At 46.3% G+C, this 22,657-nt stretch overlaps 1 protein-coding gene across 1 annotated transcript in view; it reads right to left on the bottom strand.

The window, feature by feature from the left end:
* The window catches only part of ATP11B (ATPase phospholipid transporting 11B (putative)), a 471,244-nt gene that overhangs the window by 111,009 nt on the left and 337,578 nt on the right, over nt 1-22,657 (bottom strand). Inside the window, exon 22 of the mRNA XM_086949489.1 lies at nt 20,476-20,621. Within this exon, the coding sequence (XP_086805615.1) occupies nt 20,476-20,621 (146 nt within the window). The remainder of the gene's footprint in view (nt 1-20,475; nt 20,622-22,657) is intronic.

The following is a 22,657-nucleotide window of genomic DNA, read 5'->3' as shown; positions in this document are numbered from 1 at the left end:
CGGTTCTCTTTGCTGGACAGTAAGCCTCAACTTCCTCTACTCAGCTGAAATGTCGAACGCTAGAGGACAGAGAAGGGGCGACCGAACCTTGCCGGACATGCTGGGACGCGGCGCCCTACGCAGTGGGGGAACCCAACCCACCACGACCTCCCCAGCCCCGGCCAGGGGTGCAGATGGCGGAGAACCCCCAGTGACGAGATCATTTCTTGAGTCGCTCTTCAGCTCCCTACGGGAGGACTTTCAAACGCTCAAGCGTGAGGTGGCCGGGGAGGTCCGTGAAGTGAGGAGAGAGATGGACTCCCTGGGGGAACGTGTGAACACGGTGGAGGAAGCGGGTCACTCCAGGGATGAGGAGATAACCCATCTGCAACAGGAGGTCCTGCGACTGCGGGAACAACAGATTGAATTGCAGGCCCACGCCGAGGACCTTGAAAATCGGTCCAGGCGGAATAACATACGGGTCCGCGGAGTGCCGTCCGGCGAGGAGGGTGAAGATGTGACTGCATACCTGGTGGCCCTCTTTCGTGCGATCCTGGGGGAGTCGGAAGACTTTCGGATCCGCATAGACCGAGCACATCGGGTGGGTCGCCCCCGCAGAGCCACGGCGCCCGCCCCGGACATTCTGGCTTTCCTCCCAGACTTTCCCCTGAAGGAGCGGATCCTACGAGAAGCACGAGGGCAGCAATCTTTCCGATTCCGGGACCACCCTGTGACCCTGTTTCAGGACTTATCCGCGGTCACGCTGCAGAAGAGGAAATCATTCAAAATCGCTACTGACTTCCTTCGGGAGCGAGGGACACAGTACTCTTGGGGGCACCCTTTCCGCCTGATTTTTAGATGGAACGGTGTTTTGCACCAGCTCCGGTCCCTCCAAGATGTCTGCGCGGTGCTGGGCCTCACAGCATCGGACACGGATACCCCGGCTCCGCGGCGGAGGCAAAGCACTCGTGACGGATGGCAGCAGGTGGGAGAGGGGGGCTCTCCTCCGTCGGAGCGACCGGGCTCGCCCACGATCCGGGCGGACATGGCGGCCGCCATCCAGGAGGCCTCCAGAGTGGCGGCAAACAGCGAAGTGGCCTTGACGGCCTGAACTCACTCCGGGGGGAGTCTACTCTAGCTTGTTCCCTTTGCAGGTGCGGGGATTCGGGGGGGGGGCGGGGAGGAATGGCAAGTGCTGGAGGTGGTGGCTGGACGTCCACTAGACTGATTTACCACGGCCTTGTCCGTTCCGGACCGGACTGGGACAATGTCTTTTTTGCAAAGTTTGAGAAGTGGGGTGTGGGAACGGGACTGGCGGGTGGATGTTTTGATTCCGGGGCCTAGAGGGGGGCTTGTTGCGGGGGGTGGTGTAGGTTTGGTTGTGTGGGATTTCGGGGGGCAGGGGGGGCCTTTCTAGATGTGGGGTGTTGGGGTTTGGGGACTGTACTGTGCCTGTGGACTGTTCATAATTGCTCTGTTTTGAGGCCTCGAGTGGTGCCTTCTGTGTTTGCTTGCTGGGCTTTGCTTCTTGATATGTGCCCCACTGATTCCCCTCCTTGATGGCTCTTAAAGTGCTCACTCTCAATGTAAAAGGGCTGAATAATCCGGTTAAGAGGCGGGCGGTGTTATCCTTGTTGGAAAACTCACAGGCGGATATCTGCCTGTTGCAGGAGACCCATTTGCTAGCTAAGGACTGCTCGAGAATGCGTACCCCCAAGTTCCCCACGCAGCTGTTCTCCTCTAGCGCCTCCAAGACGGCAGGGGTGGCGATCTTGTTCTCTAGGGGGTTCAGGGGAGAGGTCGTGTGCAAGGTAGCAGAACAGAAAGGGAGACTTCTGGTATATAAGATCAAGATGGGGGGTTTAGCACTGACTGTTGGCACCATCTACTGCCCCAATGATCATCAGGACCAATTCTTACACAGGGCTTTGGTGGACGTGGCATCCACCTCTGATAGGCACATAGTGTTGGGGGGTGATTTGAACTTGGTTTTCGATGCGGCAATGGACAGGTCTGTGCAGCGGCGCCACCAGTTGGGTGAGCTTACGGGCTCGATTCGCACTCGACTTGAGGAGCTGGACTTGCATGACATGTGGCGCCACCTTCACCCTACCACCCGCGCATACTCCTATTTCTCACATGCCCACAGATCCTATGCGCGACTGGACTATCTACTTGTGTCGGGCCCAATGCTCCTTCTGGCTTCGAATGCAGATATGGGGGTCCTCTCTCTTTCCGACCACGCTCCGGTGGAGGGCGCTTTCACTCTGCCGCCGGCGGTTCGGCCTAGGGGGGTCTGGCGGCTTCGAGACACGCTATTGCACAGGCGATCGGTGGTGGACCAGATCCGGGCGGCCATCTTGGATTTTCAGACCGTGAATGATAATGAGGACACTTCGCGTGCGACACAGTGGGCAGCCCTGAAGGCGGTGCTCCGAGGCGAATTTATAGCGATTTCCTCGGCCGAGAATAGGGACCGACAGCTCAAGAGGGATGAGCTCACCCAGCGGGTGAGGGAGCTGGAACAGGTCCATCACAGGACAGGGGCACCCAGGGTTTGGAGGCAGTTGAAGGCGGCACGGAAACTCTTGGCAGCCCTTGATACGGACCGGGCGGAGTATGCGATGCTCCGCCTGAAACACAAATATTACACAGGGGGCGACCGGTGCGGGCGGCTCTTGGCCAACAAACTCAGGGTGCAACACCAGCAGCACCGAGTGAAGGAACTAGTTGACCCAACCGGAGGTATGGTCACGGTTGACGAGCAGATAGCAGACGTCTTTCGCAGCTTTTATGCTGACCTCTACACCGGGGATGCCCCCTCGGCCCAGGCTGAGGAGGACTATCTGGATTCAGTACCGCTCCCGTCGTTGACACTGGATCAGGCTCAGTATCTGGAGCGCGATATCCGTGTCGAGGAGGTGATCACGGCGATATCCCGGCTCAAATTGGGAAAGGCCCCAGGTCCGGATGGCTTTATCCCTCTGTTTTACAGAACCTTCTGTCAGGAGCTGGCGCCTCTACTGACCCGCCTTTTCAACTCCTTTACGGAGCCGGGTGCCATCCCCTCCGAATTTCTCCAGGCCACGGTTTCCGTGATCCCGAAGCCGGGCAAGGACAGGACCGCCTGTGGGTCCTACCGTCCTATCTCGCTGCTGAACACAGATTTGAAGGTGTTCACCAGTATATTAGCTGCACGCCTGGCGTTGCACCTCCCGGGCATGGTTGATTCGGACCAAGCGGGCTTTGTGCCTGGTAGGCAAACAGTAGACAACACAAAGAGGGTGACCCACATCCTTGAGAAGGCTTCCAGGATCCCTGGGGAGAGGATGCTCCTGTCCATAGACGCGGAGAAGGCTTTCGACAGGGTGCACTGGCCCTACTTCGAGAAGGTCCTGAGCAAATTCGGGATTGGGGAGAAGTTCCGTCATCTGATCTTCAATTGTTACCGGTTCCCATCTGCAGTGGTCCGAGTGAACGGAGGCAGCTCTCGACCCTTTCCCATTGAACGAGGTACGCGACAGGGGTGCCCACTATCCCCTTTGCTCTTTGCCCTGTACATGGAGCCATTTGCCCAGAGGGTTAGGCAGAACCCCGATATTGTCGGTGTCAAGATGGGTGAATTCCATCATGCGATCAGCCTGTACGCGGATGATGTCATTCTGACGCTAGATGACCCGCGGAGGTCGCTGCCGGCTTGCGTCGAGGAACTGGACTTATTCGCCGCCGTGGCGGGCTTCAAGGTGAACCTGGGGAAGTCAGCTGCCCTTGACATCTCGCTTACTAACGCCACTAGAGCGGAATTACAGAGGCTTTACCCTCTGAGCTGGTCCAAGGACCGGATCCCGTACTTGGGGATCCTGTTGGCGCCCTCCCTCCCGGAGATGGTCACGGCCAATTATGCGGCTTTGGGCACGAAAATCAGGGAGGAATTAGGCCGGTGGGATAAGGGTACGTTGTCGCTACTGGGTAGGGTTGCCGCGGTGAAGATGACCCTCCTGCCTCAGGTGCTTTACCTTTTCAGAGCGTTGCCGCTCCAGCCCCCCGCGGGGTGGCTTGCGGAGACACAGACTGCCATTGCGCGGTTCGTATGGCAGGGCCGCAGGCCGAGGATCAAGAGGAGTATCGCTATGCTGACGCCCGAATCTGGGGGGCTGGGGATACCGGACTTGCGGAAATATTTCCAGGCCGCCCAACTCCGCTATCTGGTGGAATGGAGCCGGTGGGAGTCTGACAAGCACTGGCTGTTCCAGCATCAGGCAGTGGCGGGTAGGACGCTACAGGAAATACCATTCTTGAAGCGGGCCCATCGACCTCCTAACCTCTATGCGTCTCTGGTGACGCGGGTCCCGCTCCGGACGTGGGACTCGGTGGCTGCCAGGTACAAGCTTACTACCTTCCCCTCTCCCTTTACGCCGCTCATTGGCAACCCGGACTTCGGCCCCGGGATGGAGCAGGGTGCTTTTGAGCGCTGGCGGGTGGCCCGCTGCTGCACTTTGTATCACTTGTACAGCCCTGAGGGAGTTGTCCCCTTCCAGGACTTGAGGCGGGATTATGGCCTCCCAGAAGCGGAGCGCATGCGATACATGCAGGTGCGCCATTGGGCATTACAACCCCAGGTGCGCGATGCGGCACACCGGGAAATCACGGCGTATGAGCGCTGGTTAATCACTCGCACGTGGGACGCTAAACTGATCTCAGACCTGTATAAAATGCTGCAGACCCCCTCCTTTCACATTCACAACCCCGGTCGGGAACGGTGGGACAGGGAGCTCGGGCGAGTGTTGAGTCACAAGGAATGGGAACATATCTCCTTCCGCGCGCGTCACTCGGCCTATCACACGGGTCTTACGGAGACCTTCACTAAAATCTCGACCTACTGGTACCGCACTCCGGAGAAACTGCACGAGATGGACAGGGCAATACCAGGGACGTGCTGGCGCAACTGTGGCAACACTGGTACACTAACACACATCCTGTGGGAATGCCCCCTACTGGCTCCTTATTGGGAAGAGGTCCTGGGTGAGGTGGACAAATGCTTTGGGATAGAATTGCCGAGGTTCCCTGCCTATGTTCTGCTAGGGTTACCAAATGGGTTGATGTATCCCCTTAGGTCTAAGAGGGGTAGACAGATCGCGATTGCTCTGGGGTCAGCGGTGCAGAATATTCTCGTACACTGGCGCACTACCACGCTTCCCTCTGTAGTTGGCTGGCTGCATAGATTATGGCATGTCCTTGGAATGGAGAAGATGTCCTTAGTGGCCCTGGGAGATACTGATACCTTTGAAGAACTGTGGGCGCCCTTTCATAGCCTGTTATGTTCCGAGTTTCGGGAGATCACCTGCCCCAGATACCTTAGGTTGTTAAGGCTGACGCCGCCATCGGACCCACCTGTCTGAACGGGCGGGGTCGATACTGCATAGCGGGGATTATTGGAGAGTTGAATGAAGAGGAGGCTGTAGATAATGGCACAGTACAGGGGGTGGGTTGGGGTATGGTAGTTGGGGGTTCTGTTTGGTTGGGTAGGTTTTTGGAGCGGGGATGCTTCCCCACCCTTCACCCCCCCCCCTTTTTTCTTCTTTTCCCCCCTTTCCCCTTCCCTCTTCCCCCCTTTTTTTTTTCCTTTATTTTTTCTTTGTCCCCCCCCCCTCCTGATTTTCTCTTCCTTTCCCCTATCCCGTCCTTCCTTCCCCCCCCCCCCCCTCCCCCTAGTTCTTTGTATGTGACCACAGGTGCGAAAGCTGTGCTCCCGAGTCGGATGAAGCCTCTTGCAAAGTTGTAACTGTATTGTTGTACTTGCTGTATAATGCGCACTGATTGTGCGGCTCCTGTGGTTTATCTGTTCCTTGCCCTATTGTGTCCTGCCCCACCCTGCTTCAATAAAATACTTTAAACCTAAAACAGTTCAACAAAAGTAAGTGGCAAGTGTGAAAGGTCTCGAAGGGAGCACCTTTGAATTTTTTTAAAATCAGGCTTAAATCCCATTGAGCATCACAAAGGCAGTTGTATAAAACGTGTGTCAGTCCCTCAACTTGAAAAAGAATGACTGCTCTGGAAGGTAGGAAAAAGCAAACAAGGCTGCAATGCATCCTTTAACTGTGTCCACTGCACAGACCTGCTCGGCTAAGGATACAGCGAAACACAGGACCTCAGACAGGCATGCTTTCAAAGGGTCTACATTTTGCTCTGCACACCAAGCAACAAAATCGGTCATACCTTACAGAGTAAAAAGGATTTAGTGGAGAGCCTCCTACAAACGACACCGTTCTCATGCAGTCCGGGGCGATGAGAATGCTTGGACCTAGTCCTGATGAATCTTCCTCAGATCTAGGGATATGGTAGGAAGCACGTAGTGAAGTGGCAAACTCAACCGAAAAGCATCTCCTAAGGATGCCTGCAATAAATACTAAAGAGCACATAACTGTGGGGATTTAGTGTTCATATCACATTGTTAATGTATTGTCCTTCGAGATCGGGACATATCGACAAGGAGAATTGTGGAATACATTAAGGGCTAGGTATATTGTCCTCAGTTTGAGTAGGTTTGTGTGAAGTCCCTGCTCCTCTGGAAAGTAGCCGTCTCCAATCTCCAGATTTGCCCCTGCCCCCAAAGGATGGAGGCAGGACGAAGATGAAAGGGCATCCCCTTATGACATATGCTTCTCCACTGGCCACCAGCACACATACATCGTAGCTTCCTCTGAGAATGGGATGGTATCCCACAGATCTTCCTTGTATTGGAAGAGCGGTCAACAAAGGCACCACTGGAGAGCCCTCATGGTATGTGTATGTGACCTAGAAGATACAGAACACCAGTGGACCTAGCAGGTAGTGAACCTTCAGGACTAAAACCTGTACTCACTCTTGAAAAATTGAGATCATATCAAGGCACCTTGAGAACCTCACGGGATAAGTAGCACACTTTATAAACTCCCAGGCTGAAGGTGGTCACCGATCCTCTGAAGAGGAGAAAAGGTTTGCAAAGATGAAAGTTCAGTACAATCTCTATGAACAGAAAGTGCAGAGAGGACTCTAGGTGTGATTTGGGCTCTTTAATGGAGGAGATCAAGACAAACAGGAGAGACATTGTTTCTTGAAGGTAGTGTCAGTCATCCAGGCATGGGAATAAAGAGATCCAAGACCTCCCCAGATGAGCGGCCACCACCACTAGTCTTTCTAGAGAGGGATGCACAGAAAGAAAATCAGGTTCTCCTGGAATAGGCCTGCGTCTTTTGTAAGCAAGCAATTCACAGCCAAGGCCATAGTGAGCTTCTTCCACGCTGCCAAACGGGATCAAAAGTGACTCACTGAATCCCAGCAAAGGCTCAGACGAATTTGCAGCTGGCTTAAGAACTTGTGTCAAGATGTTCGCCTTGGATTACACCACTAGCAAGGACAATTCCAGCATGTCAGCTGACATTCTTAAGACAACATGAGATAAATCCACCTCCAGAGGTGGCGGTGGGATGGTCCTAAAGGACACTCCGTGTCTTGCATTTTGCAAGGCAAGATAAACTGCATTGTCAGAAGAAGGTGACAGAAGCAAATGGTAAGCCTCACTGCTGTCACATGTGCCCCATTTCGGTATGGGATTCAAGTAATGACCAAAGATATCTCCAATCATTTGTCAACAATGTTGGCGAGACGAGTTCCTGCACATGTCCAGTCACTTACACTTTTCTCAAAGAATCCCTCCTTAACCTCTTCAAGATAGTCTTTAACTTTGAGGGAGCCAGATCTTCAGGCGTTAAAAGGGTTAGCTTCGGTGGCGCCAGTATCAGCACTGACAGAGGGGCCACAGGAGAAAGTCCCAGAGCTGTGATGACTTTGGTCAGCTTCAGAGGTGTTCCTTGAGGAACAGCGGTGTTGAGTGGTGTCAGGGGAGAACCTGTGGGGGGTAACCCAAATGGCGCTCTAACCGGTCCCATAGGCTCTGAGCTGTGCCAGAGGAGACAAATAAGGTCGAGAACATCTCCATCAAAACATGGAGGAAAAATGCAAGATCAACTCCTGATGCCTTGGAACTCCAGGTAAGCCAGTGTGTGTGTCGGCTAACGTAGGGGCAGGTAGAGTGGCTAGAAGGGGCCTTTTGACTGGTGCCGGAATAGGCAGTGCTCCATGTTGTGGTGATTTATTGACAAGCCTCTTCTTTTTGTACCCCACCCCCAAGAACTTTAAAGAAGACTGCGTTATCAATGGAGATCTGGCTCAAGAATGAGGCCAGTTTTGAGCTTGTTGCTAGCCATAATGAATTTTGGCGTGTGCTCTTTTACGGCCTTCAGGTGTACAAGGCCTCATGCTTTATGTCCTTGAGGTGCAGGAGGCCACACTTGTCCCATAACCTTGAATCATGCTTTGACCCCAGAAACCATAAAAAGACTTCGTAAGGGTCTGAATGGACATCTGTCCAATAAGGGTGCGAAAGGGCTTAAACCTAGATTTCTTAGGGGTTGACATCCCTACAGATAACATTGTGATTTTAGAAAATATTAAGAACACTGTGAAAATATGGAGGAAAATCGCCAAGGGATCTGATGTTGGTGAGCCAGGGTAGGTGCTATATTGCTTCAGTGACATCACTATGTTGTTGCTTCTGGTGCTGAGATGGAGTCAGTGCCCCCTACGAGCACTGGAAAGTTATGGAAAGATCCAGTCTGGCACCTGGGGATTTTCAACAGGTGAGGAATATGTAGGAAGAATAATGCACCAGAAGTTTTAGTGCTGCACTAACACTAAAAGCTGTAGCATTAGATACATCTTTTCTGTGCCCGAGCAGGAACCTGACCGCCCCTTCGCTAGACCCAATTCTGTAGATTAGGTCAGCAAATTGAGGCCCACGTTAACTTATGGCACTTTGTCCTTCTTGGACAATCTAGCTTACTTTCTAGATACAATGCCGTGCCAAGCTTTGAGAATTTTGTTGGAGCTCACAGGCGGTTGAAGTCAGGACAGCATTTTAATTGCATAAGCAATCTAGAATTCAGGAAGCAGCTTTATTAATATTCTGCCTCAAGGTGGGATCAGTTCAGGTTAGAATGTTAGAGCCTTTGATGTGGCAGGAAATTATTAAATCTGATAATCCTTGGAAGCATTTTTAACTACTGTAATCAGTAATTTGTAGCTTAGCGATCTTTGAAAAGCAAAGTTTCCACTCTTGCAGTTCTAGTTCTAGTCATGAAACAGGGTAAATTAATTTCATTTTTTTGAGGATCGCCAGGTACAAGAAAATACAAAACATTATGGTTGACTTTTTTTTTTTTAATTTTTGGTAAACCTTTATTGTTACGTAAGGCAGTTACAATCACAAGCCTACAACCTTCGCGGCCGGCCAGTACTTCAGAGACGGTCAAAGCAATTCAATAAATTCAAACCGATGTAGCAGTCCGCCTCCCTTATGCCATTTCTCAGCCCAGGATATTGTCCGTACCATGTAGGTACCAGGATTAAAGAGGTTTCTTTTAGAAGTTTTAAAGAGGGGCAGGATCTGACGCCATACAAACAAAATATACAGGTGCAAGGGGTCATCATTGATCAGGATATGCACAGTCGGGACTACTGCGAGCAGAGCGTAGGCACTAACACGTATTAAACAGGATTGACCATAAACAGTACATTCCGCCCCCCAAAGCAGCATTACCCGCTGTAGTAACAACTTTATGAAAACAGCACCCCTTGTAACGTAAGCCATAAAAGCGTTCAGTAAACACCCCGCCACTCGGTTACCCAAAAGAAAGGAAAAAGGAAAGATAAAGAGAATACCAAGCAGAACAAGAGAGAAAAAAGGGGCCCTAGAAACGAAGAGAGGAAAAGAAAAAAGGAAAAGTACCCCTCCCCCAACCCCCCACCCTGCACCCCTGCCTATGGCTACGGCCTCCCCCACAGCAGCGTGCCTGTCGCCCATTGTATGGAACCCGAAATTTAGAAGAAAGTAGAAGAACTACCACCCGCCTAGCCTAAAGAAAGGACTCAAGAGAGAGAAGAAGAAAAAGAGAACCCCAAAGTCTACAAAGGAACAAAAAGGAAGGAGGGGGGGTTCCAAACTACAACTACAGAAAGAAACAAAAGATGGAGAGGATCCCTTTAGCAGTCCCTCGGCCTCTCCCTCACACAATCGTTATATCTGCACATGATGTGAACTAAAGCAGCAAGAATCAGATCGAGTTAAACAAGTTGCAAGGGACAAAGTCAACCCAGCGCATCATTAGCTAAGACAACGTATCGCGTAACCCTCACAGCCCCCAATACAGAAGACGACGACCCGGAGGAACGTCATTTATCCTTGTCCAGTCTTGCTTATACCGCCAGATCCAGCAACTTTACCATTCTCCAGCAAGTACGATGGGCAAGACCTGGCACTGAAACAGATCTTCCGCACTTCATGCAGCGAAGTAACACAGGAGAACAACGTCCCAATGTTCAAACACGGCAGGAACAGCACCAGAATCTCTAGCAGCAGGACGTAGAAAAAGGTTCCACCAGTCAGATCCAGTCTAGCGCCTCCAGACTGTCCTGGGCATCCAATAGTACATCCATGGAATGTTGCGAGGCTCAGTGTCTCCGACCCTCCGGTATCAGTAATAGACGCCATCTTGATGCATCTGGGCGCTGAGGACGGCATCTCGCTGTGCATCAACGGGTCAGCCGATCTCGTTCGCTCCGCCGCGAGGGTCACTTCATCCAACTTGCCCCCCAATAATCGGGCGCCCTGCACCAAGTTGTCATGGAGGGCGGTTAGGGAAGCCATCAGATCGCCAAGGTGCAGTTCTGTTCCGTACTCCCCGTTTGTCATGCTCTCCTTCTCCATGTTAGCAGCGCAGGTCTGGAGTGGGGCCGAGGCACAGGCAGCGAGGCAGCGAGCAATGTAGCACCACCGGCAGGGCCACCGAGATCGATTAAAAGCAACCGCTGGAGTCAGTTCAGCTTAGTGGCGGCTCGTAGTAAATTCGGTAGCAAAGCACTTCTCGGCGGAGGACAAGCGAAAATCGTGCCGCAATATCCGTCTACACAGGGGCACAGCGATAGGCTTGTTCCTCACTTGTGCTCACAGTCTGCCAGTATGAGCCTGCCAAAGATTGGCTGCTGCTTGCCATTTCGGAGCCGACTGGTCCCTCCAGGTCACTGGCGGCCGCTGTTGTTCACTCGGGGACCAGCCTCACAGTCTGGCCGAGTCCTCGGTGTCAGGGATGCTGCGGGCCGCGAACGTCGTCGACTGTATCTCGCCTCCACAAGCAGGCACGAACCTCGGGATTGCACCCTCGGCGATCGGACACGTTCACGTCCCCGTGCACTCCGTCTTGCTGCAGTATTTCATGCAGGATGTGGTCCGGGGAGGAGATGATAACCGGAGCCGAGGGACTAGGCGGCCATCGCGGTCGCCGGCTTGGCTCCTCCCCCTATGGTTAACTTTTGATTCATGTATCTTGAACCGCGACCCGGCATATACCACTAACCTATCAGAAGTGCAAGCTATTAGAGCAAGCTCATTCTCTATTTTTAGTCTGGTTAGAATGAAAATGGGGGGAAGACTAAGTGTTTCCTTTGCTGAAATATGTAAACATAAGACTGCCACACACACACATGACAAAATTATGGCTAGGTGAATCATCTCGACCTCCTGTAACAGCCTTTTTTCCAGAGTTTTACTCTGTCATTAGAGGCAATAGGGACAGAGGCTAAGGAAGTTTTTTTATGGGGCCTTAGTGAATAGAATGGAATAAAGGTCGATAAATGTATATGCCTTCCTTTAATCGTATCAACATACAACTAATTAAGTTAATACAGTGCCCACAGACAACCCAGATCATCTTAATCCTAGGTCTGTAGGACCTATACGAACCGCTTTCCTAATCATAGGGTCACGAGGAACTACTTCAGCTTGCTCTTCAGTAGCACCTTGTGCAAAGAACTACAGACATGCTTCCATCATAAGATTGAAACGATTTGTCAGAAAACACAAAGGAAATTATGTAAGTAGGTAAAGGCTGTGGAATGAAAGCTTTTGCAGTAGAGAACACGGAAGCGACCAGCTACCAAAATCCATTTGTGTTTTGCAAAACTATACAAGATAACTTCAAAAACGATCACCCTAGACTTGACATCTATTTCTTTGCTGAAGGTAAGGGAGAAAGGAACAGTCCAGTTTCACGCTTATTTGGAATACCACAAAACCTACAGTACGGTTTCCTCTAAAAATGGAGGGACAACAACACTCTTGCATATTAGGTCACCCATTTTAGGGAAACATGAGTAAATAGAATGTAGCTCGGTTTACACTGCTGGAAGCCTCCACCTCATGTGATGCTGTCATCCAAATAGATTGGGAGAAGTGATGAGTATGTTTGATTGTGCTGAAAAATAATGAAGGTATAACAAACTATTCAAAGTACAAGGGGACCCAACGGATAGCTAAGTACCATGGGTATAACTACGTTATAAGGAACAAAAGGTCACTTAGCGTATTTAAGATTCAAACGGATGCAGTATAAGTACACAATGGAAGCTATACGAGTATCAAATTTCCAGACCCAGCCGGGAAAGGAGTTTATTTTCTGGAGGCAATATCCAATCTTACAATATAAACAGTATAACTTGACACAAGCCTGTGCCGTACAAGCCAGAAGGAAAAAAGCAAGGATAGCGTAAAAGTGAAAGGGGTGTCTTTCAGGCAAAGGAAAAGGAGCAAGGACAGGGTACTGTAAAGAGTTAAAAATTAATCTCAGTATCGCCTGGAGTTGGGTGTACACAATCACAATTGAAAATAATACAAGTGTAACCCCACTCATGGGTGTCGACGTTTCGATCCCTTAGCTCAACTAAATACACGGGATCATCATCAGGACTTTGTAATAGACAAAAACATGCCTGAATGTAGTCAATAACGCCTCAATTAGGTGGAGAACATAATCTCTAGTGGTTAACGGTCCTTCTCTTCAAAATATGGCAATGGTGCACGTAGATACACGTGATGGAGAGCATTAAAGGGGGTCCGGTGGAAAGTTTCTGCGTTATCAGGTACCTCGAGGTCCGTTTTCAACTGCAGAGGGTAGCAGCTCTTAGTTCACTCTGTATGTGAACACGGAGTAGTTTTAACAATGCAGGCAGCGATGGCCATGCATGTCGGGCGCCAACAATGTGGCGTTAGGGACGCACGTCTGGATGTGGGCGCGTCTCTCGTGGGCTGCTCGGTCGGTGCCTGATGCTTAGTCACATACAGAGTGAACTAAGAGCTGCTACCCTCTGCAGTTGAAAACAGACCTCGAGGTACCTGATAACGCAGAAACTTTCCACCGGACCCCCTTTAATGCTCTCCATCACGTGTATCTACGTGCACCATTGCCATATTTTGAAGAGAAGGACCGTTAACCACTAGAGATTATGTTCTCCACCTCATTGAGGCGTTATTGACTACATTCAGGCATGTTTTTGTCTATTACAAAGTCCTGATGATGATCCCGTGTATTTAGTTGAGCTAAGGGATCGAAACGTCGACACCCATGAGTGGGGTTACACTTGTATTATTTTCAATTGTGATTGTGTACACCCAACTCCAGGCGATACTGAGATTAATTTTTAACTCTTTACAGTACCCTGTCCTTGCTCCTTTTCCTTTGCCTGAAAGACACCCCTTTCACTTTTACGCTATCCTTGCTTTTTTCCTTCTGGCTTGTACGGCACAGGCTTGTGTCAAGTTATACTGTTTATATTGTAAGATTGGATATTGCCTCCAGAAAATAAACTCCTTTCCCGGCTGGGTCTGGAAATTTGATACTCGTATAGCTTCCATTGTGTACCTATACTGCATCAGTTTGAATCTTAAATACGCTAAGTGACCTTTTGTTCCTTATAACGTAGTTATACCCATGGTACTTAGCTATCCGTTGGGTCCCCTTGTACTTTGAATAGTTTGTTATACCTTCATAGGTATAACAAACTATGACAATGGAGTATGTCTGGGTCAGGATCAAGGACTCCTCTCATGAATCATTTGATGTTGTGCAGCAAACTTTAAAGCTCATCTCTATTGATCCTACATATTGATATGTGACCCTTCGGCACCCCATGTGCCCTCTGCATACAACTGCAAACCTATGCAGACACCCAGGAAGAGTACAAATTGACTGTTTGCCTTAAATAAGACCTACACATCACAAAATTCACTTTCTCAGAAATTCCATCTTGGATGAATTTTAACTGCATAATCCTAAATGCGCCAACAAAGTTCTTTTTGTTAGCATCACCCAATTATATTGATTAACAAATAAAAGTTTAAACGTGCGTCTATTAGTAATTCACTCAAGTCTTATTGAAAAGTAAATATACTATGCTTCTTTCATCCTGGAACATATTTTGCAGGCACGCAAACAAGGCTCAATCTGCACTTCTACTATCTCAAAATATTGCAAAGAATACACCAGTTTCTATGCTTAGTGATTACAATCCTTGTACAAGGTTTAACTGCAGTTTTACCTCCGACACCATTGATCATGCACAATTTTTACAAACACAGAAGTCCCTTTTATTGACTCTGCAGTTCTTATTGCTTCTTTCTCTTTAAACAAACTTTCATATACATTAGGTATCCTTACATCTAATACACAGTGATCTCAATAATACTTCATATCACAAATATGCACAACATGTATACACAGCATGGCAATTGCTGAACAACCAAAGACAAATATTTACAGATTTATACATAATGATCAAATTGAATTCTGGGGGCTATTATGCTACTATTAGAAGAGCAGCCCTATTATATATAAGTTCATCGAATTGCCGCCCTACTTATCGGCCTGAACCTAATTTTTCTTTCTAGGCAGTTCCTATTTGTTGGGTCCTATTAGGAGTCAGAGGTTATTATAGACATTGTTCGGGTGAGCTAGAACACTCGAGCTCTACTCGCCGATTTAAACATTGTCCCTTGTAGTATTATGCTCTGATCCTCTAAGGATGATGTCAACGCGTTTCGATCTTTCGAATTCTGGACCGTTACTTTATAGGTCTTCCTCAGGGCACGGTCTATTTGAGGTAGGACAATTTTCAGTTTCTGTGAAAAATAACGAAATTACCATTTTTAGTATTTTTGGAAGTGTGCAAGTAGATTAATTCATATTTTACATACCGATATTTTTAGAAAGAATACTCTTGATGCGGATTGTCTGTCAATAAAGAAAAGTGAAAAGACCTGTAAGTTGTCATGTTTTTCATTCTTAATTTCTCAAATATCAATAGGTTTTTTGTCATAGACCTGTTATGTTATGTTAAAAAATATTTATACCGCGCTCGGTCACCAGACTGTTTCATGGGCTGGAATTTTCGTTATTGGTCGTCTATTTTATTCTAATGTTCATCTGTCCTCTTCTGTGTGTTGATTCATATGGCAGGAGAGAAAAGAAATTACTAAAAATTACCTCTTTCTTAAAGAAAAAGATATTCAAGTGCAGCATGCTTTATTAGTTGACTTGTAGAGGGGGCACCTCGTGGATTCAATCTCGCTCGGTGTGGAGTGAATCAGCTTTACTTTTTCTGTGTTAAAAACGTGCTGTTAATGTGCAGCATGGTGTCCGGTTTGTAATCGTATGTGGTGCACTCGTGAACGGGCGCATGCATGTGAAATGGGATTGCTCCGTCCCCCTTAAGCATATTGTGTTCATACGCAGTAAAACTCTAGGTTTCCATGATACCTGGAAATAACTTTGCATTGTCTCAAATACGGGTGCCTCTCCAAGAACGCTTGTATCTCACTCAGCGTTTACGGCTGTGCTCTCTGTCGGCGTCTGACGTCTTCGTATTGAGCGGTGTCGCCTTGACACTACTTTTCCTTTTCTAAAGTTGTAGTCCTTCTTCTTGCGCATGCGTGTTCTATTGAACTATTTTGTAGTTTCTTCTTTTCAATCGCTGCTGCCTAGCAACGTTTTCCCCATCATGTTGTTTATAGAAGTTTTTGCAGATGGGTGTTTCTCGCATTAACAACATTTTAGACTTGGGCATGCTTTCGTTTACACATGTGTATTATTTTTGCCAATGGATGTTTCATGTTTTGACTACATGTGGTGTTTGGGAATACTATCATTTTCTTACATCAAGCTTTTCATAGATAGGTATTTCATGCATTATTCAGCGTATTGAGCTTGGGGGTACTTCCGTTTTCTGACACCGTAATCCTTCATTTACACATGCGTGTTGTGCTGTACTCCTTTGTAGTTTGTTCATGATCCATGATGAATCTATATCGAGGATTCTGGCATCTTGATGTTTATAGTGCAGATTCTCTCCTTTAATTTTAACTTCAACGGTACCCTGCAATGTGACGTTCCTTTCAGCATTTTATTGTTTTTCTCCGTCATAATTTCTTAGGTCTCCTGATAAATCAACGACAATAATACAGATCTGCCATTCGATTCTTAAAAACGAAATTTAGCCTGAAACAGTTCTCCATGGTGTCACTGCCATATCTTTGTAGTATAATTTTACTGTTGACTCATTCCTTAGGTGGAAGAAAAAATTTGCCACAGTTGGTGATTTCTGACATTTCATTCAAGCAATTATTGGTTGTGTCTAGAACTTGGATTCTATTCTAGCTAGAATATTCTCAGTATCATTTCCGTTAATCTTTCTTAGTATCGTCCACTTCATTTAAATTTGGGCTATGGCTCTTTTTAATACAATGTGAGACTAGAGGGGCATTTGGTGTTCTACATTTGATTCGTGACTGATGTTGTGTGATCCTTTTCTTTATTGGTTGGCTGATTTTTCCGATGTATGCTTTTTCACATGGACATATAATGCTGTAGACCACATCATGGGTATTACAGTTACTAAATTCATCATGGTTTATGTATTTTTTTCCCATATGAGAATCTATTCCCTTCTATTGTACTGTCACAAGAGGTACAATTTCCGCATTTCCAGCATCCTTTAATCGGTGGGAGGGATAGCATTGTTCGCAGTGAAGTTTCCTGTGTCTTCATTTTTGTATTAGCCCGTACTAGTCTGTCTCTGATACTGTTGTTTTTCTTTAAAGCAAAGATTGGAATTTGGCTGAACGGTTTAACGCTTTTGATTGAGTTCCAGTTTTTTTTTTACAATCTTTTGAACTTCATTGGTAATTCCTGAGATGGTTGTTACACATACGAGGGGGTATTCTCCTTTAATCTAGGTGTCAATAAAGAGTCTCGCGGATTATACCAGTCCCTTTTCATTGCCTTTTTAAACAACTTTTTCGGATAATTTCTTTCCATTAGTTTCCTCAAAAGAACCGCTGCGTTCTCAAAATAATATTCTTCCTTAGAGCAATTGCGTCTGAATCGCAGAAACTGGCTTAACAGGAGGTTTTCCTGTAAAAGATTTCCTGCCGGGGGATTTATCGTGGTTCATCACGGGATATACGCTCACTCGACTGATCGGATAAATTATTTGACAATTTGTGTGTTCTTCGCCATTTAAACTGAATATTACCACCATTTGTTGTGGGACCATACTTTAAGCTACTGGATATGAGTTAGATCTATCTATTATATAGATCCATCTTCTGGGACCCACACATAAAGGCATTACTGAATTCTGAGGTGACCTTTCATTGGAACACCATTGGATCTCTTGGCTATAATTTGGCGATATGATCCTTCCTGACACTACCTCTTTTTATTTTCCTTGCATCATATCTTATGTCATTTTTAAAGATTCTTCATTTAGACTAAGCCCTGAAGAAGTCTCCTTTGAGGGACGAAACGCATCGGCTGTATAGTGATTTACCTTTCTATTTTTAAAATTAAAGAAACAAAACTGAGGAACATCGATCTCCGTGACTCATTTGGAACTGAAGTCCGAATATTGATTTATTTAAAAGAAACAATTGTGGTGCACCTGTGCTGTTTTTTGAATAATTAAGATCCTCAGGTATTCAGCATTGTTACAGTGGGTGCTATCCAGTGTGCACGCAAACCCCTGTTAAATCAGTGGGGGTAATTAATTTGATTTGGGGCGATCTCATGTTAGGTGCTGATTCTAAGAAGGTTCCACTGTAAGGTCTTTGACTTGCACTAAATTCATCATGGTTTATGTATTTTTTCCCATATGTGAATCTATTCCCTTCTATTGTACTGTCGCAAGAGGTACAATTTCCACATTTCTGGTGTCCTTTAATCGGTGGGAGGGATAGCATTGTTCGGAGTTAAGTATCCTGTGTCTTAATTTTTGTATTAACTCGTACTAGTCTGTTTCTGATACTGTTGTTTTTCTTTAAAGCAAAGATTGGAATTTGGCTGAACGGTTTATACAACCTTTCAAATCACAATCTCTCGAGAGACGAAATAAGCGTGCTCCAGAAAGGACTTTCATTTATACCAACAGTTAAACCAGATCTGGGACAAACAAAATTGGAACATAAGTACCCCCAAGATCAATAAGCTGAATAATACATGAAATACTTATCTATGAAAAGCTTGATGTAAGAAAATGATAGTATTCTCAAACTCCACATGTAGACAAAACATGAAACATCCATTGGCAAAAATAATACACCTGTGTAAACGAAAGCATGCCCAAGTCTAAAATGTTGTTAATGCGAGAAACACCCATCTGCAAAAACTTCTATAAACAACATGATGGGGAAAACGTTGCTAAGCAGCAGCGATTGAAAAGAAGAAACTACAAAATAGTTCAATAGAACACGCATGCGCAAGAAGAAGGACTACAACTTTAGAAAAGGAAAAGTAGTGTCAAGGCGACACCGCTCAATACGAAGACGTCAGACGCCGACAGAGAGCACAGCCGTAAACGCTGAGTGAGATACAAGCGTTCTTGGAGAGGCTCCCGTATTTGAGACAATGCAAAGTTATTTCCAGGTATCATGGAAACCTAGAGTTTTACTGCGTATAAACACAATATGCTTAAGGGGGACGGAGCAATCCCATTTCAAGAGCATGCGCCCATTCACGAGTGCACCACATACAATTACAAACCGGACACCATGCTGCATATTAACAGCACGTTTTTAACACAGAAAAAGTACAGCTGATTCACTCCAAACCGAGTGAGGTTGAACCCACGTGGTGCCCCCTCTACAACAAGTCAACTAATTAAGCATGCTGCACTTGAATATCTTTTTCTTTAAGAAAGAGGTAATTTCAAGTAATTTTTCTCTTCAGCAATATCAATAAACACACAGAAGAGGACAGATGAATATTAGAATAAAATAGACCAATAACGAAAATTCCTGACCATTATTGGTAGATCCATGACAAAAAACCTATTGAGATTTTAGAAATTAAGAATGAAACACATGACAACTTACAGATCTTCTCACTTTTCTTTACTGACAGAAAATCCGCATCGAGTATTCTTTCTAAAAAAGTCGGTACGTAAAATATGAATTAATCAACTTGCACACTTTAGAGTTTTGAATCCAAAAATACTAAAACTAGGCATTTCGTTATTTTTCACAGAAACTGAAAATTGTCCTACCTCAAATAGACCGTGCCCTGAGGAAGACCTATAAAGTAACGGTCCAGAATTCGAAAGATCGAAACGCGTTGGCATCATCCTTAGAGGATCAGAGCATAATACTACAAGGGACAATGTTTAAATCAGCAAGTAGAGCTCGAGTGTTCTAGCTCACCCAAACAATGTCTATAATTACCTCTGACTCCTAATAGGACCCAACAAATAGGAACTGCCTAGAAAGAAAAATTAGGTTCAGGCCGATAAGTAGGGAGGCAATTCGATGAACTTATATAGAATAGGGCTGCTCTTCTAATAGTAGCATAATAGCCACCAGAATTCAATTTGATCATAATGTATGTATAAATCTGTAAATATTTGTCTTTGGTTGTTCAGCAATTGCCATGCTGTGTATACATGTTGTGCATATTTGTGATATGAAGTATTATTGAGATCACTGTGTATTAGATGTAAGGATACCTAATGTATATGAAAGTTTGTTTAAAGAGAAAGAAGCAATAAGAACTGCAGAGTCAATAAAAGGGACTTCTGTGTTTGTAAAAATTGTGCATGATCAATGGTGTCAAAGGTAAAACTGCAGTTAAACCTTCTTGATTTTTTGATTCGGTCCTCTGTCCACCTTAGTTGAATCAGTCCCCATAATTTGATATACAATCGTTGTACAGTCACTAGCTATAAAAAAAAGATTCAAAATCTGGGGGTACGGCAAAATTTGCAGTTAATACACATACAGGGAGGCCCCTTCCCCCCCCTACCCCCAACAAAAAAACTCTGGAACACACTGACCCTTTCCAGTCATTAAACTAAGAATCCTTTGTGAAGTTAGTGAAGACCTTTTTTAATCAGCATTTTCGGACAACTGTTAAGACAGGTGTGAGCTTTAGGAGGCTAAATTTGGCTTTGTTTAGAGTATTACAAGTGACCAGTGATGACGAAGATAACAAGAGAGAATATGCAAGACAATGAAGATAATATCAAATTGATAAAAATGATGTGTCCCTCTAAACATTCATCTAAACTGACATGCACACTTACCTTATAAAAAAAGTACTGTACAAGGGTTGCTATTCTAATATAATAAAAGTGTCCGTGCACCAAAAGCAACTTGGAGAGGAATTTAAACCTCGCTATTGCATAGTCACTGTTTCTCACAGCTTGTCTTCCTTCTTTTCCCATGATTCCTGCAAATGCAAAAACAAAGAGGCATTACATTAAATCAAGACTTCCAAAATGTATAAAAGCAAAAATACTGACCTTTATTTCAAGGTTACATAGTAGGCAAACAAGATTCCAGCACTAAATACAGAAGAGCTGCATCATGTGCATTACACAGCCCTAATTTATTTGTATTTCAAAAGAATTTACAAACTTGATAACACGAGATGTGCACGTTTACCTACTCCCACATCTGTGGACAATGAGTATAGAAATAAGAGGACCTAGAATTGGTTACATTACTAGTGAAAATAAATGAAAATATAAATGAAGTCTGCAATCAATGAATGCCAGGCATGCACCTATTAACCAGAGTACACTTAAAAGTAAAGAACATTGTCCCAAGAGCCTGTCAGCTTAATCAAATACTATTATACTATAAGTTGGCTCTTCGTCAGTAAAGAAAAACAAGTTTAACACAAAAGTAACAAAATGAACAAGCAGAATATGTGTCAGTGAGAGTCATTAACCCCTAACTGCTGAGGCTTAAATCTCCACCTCCACCACGCCGTCACCCCACAGCTGAGCAATTTTCTTTCCCTTCAAGTTCGCAGATAACCACTTCTGTGCTCATGACGAGCTCACCTCGTCATGAGGCACGGAAGCCGTGTGCTCATGACGAGCTCGTCATGACACGTGCGGGGCTCACACCCGGGGCTAATTCCCCCACTGTGCTGAGCGTTCTAAGAAACGGGCATGGCCATGACAAGCTCAGAGCACATGAGCACAGCGCCAGCGTGATGAGCCGAGCTCGTCACGAGCACCGTGGTGCTGCGCGCGTCCCCCTACCCCCAGCGCCGCGGGGGAATTAGCCCCGCGGCGAAGGTGTTAAGCCTTCATAAATAATTTCCTCAAAAGTTACCCAAGCCTAAACAACATCCTTACCCTAACTCACCATGTTCGGGATTCTAAAGGTACCAGAGGCTTGTAAATGTAAATTGATACTTGTATAGCGCACTACTCACCCGCAAGGGTCTCAAGGCGCTTGTACGAATACCGCTGTGGAACCCATCCTGGCTTTCCCTGTGAGGCGTCCACTCCTGGGCACCCCCAAGGTGGAGGCCAGGCATCGTTTAGCTTTGTGGGGGCCGTTGTGGAGATTAAGCAAGCTATTGCCCAGAGTTGCAGAGTGGGACTGCATGATTGGAATAGGCACCGAGGCGAGAATTATCAGGTCCGGGGAATTCTTTTAGCCCAAGACCCGCCGAGGAGGGGAATTGAACCCTGGTCCCAGGCTAGACCTCTGCATCAGGGTCTGCCGCTCTAATCATTGAGCCACACTTCTCCACTTGTGGCACTGGAAGGTACGAAGCAATAGGCAAAATAAACTATTTTTTATGTGTGAAAAAGTTCTATGCAAGAAAATAAAACGACATCAACAAATGTCATGATTAATTAATTAATTAATTTTTGAGCTTTTAAAGCGCACTGCTACCCGTAGGTTTCCTGGCGCTGTAGAACGCTGGGGAACCCGTCCTGGCTTTCCCTGTGAGATGGTCCCTATTGGGCACCACCCAAGGTGAAACCAGACATCCCCGGCATTGATGGGGCAGTTTGTGGAGATTAAGCAAGCTATTGCCAGAGTTGCTGAGTGGAACCCATGGTTAGAGTGGCACAGAAGGTGAGATTTATTGAGCCCGCTGACATTGGTCCAACACCCTGCCGAGTCGGGAATTGAACCCTGGTCCCGGGCCGACCTCTGCTTCTGGGTCTGCTGCCTCTAACCAGTGAGCCACATTACTCCATGATGTGCTAAGAACAATTTTTTGTGGTTTCTAACTATTTTCAGTTTGTGATGGAATGAGATGATGGTAAATAAATGAAACAATAGATTTCTGAAAAGTAGATAGAATTCCGACTTTAGTAAATGGCCATTTGTATAGGTTGCTAACAGTTTTCCCAAAGAAACATTACGGAAATAAAAAATAAATAAAACTTATAGAAAAAATAGAAATTGGTGACAATGTTTTCATCTGTAATTTTTTGCTCCAATGGTTGATTT

Source organism: Lissotriton vulgaris, unplaced genomic scaffold (genome assembly GCF_964263255.1).
Source record: "Lissotriton vulgaris unplaced genomic scaffold, aLisVul1.2 SCAFFOLD_1627, whole genome shotgun sequence".
Taxonomy (NCBI): Eukaryota; Metazoa; Chordata; class Amphibia; order Caudata; family Salamandridae; genus Lissotriton; species Lissotriton vulgaris.
Note: the sequence above shows the minus strand (reverse complement) of the source record. Positions and strands in the feature narration are given on the sequence as shown.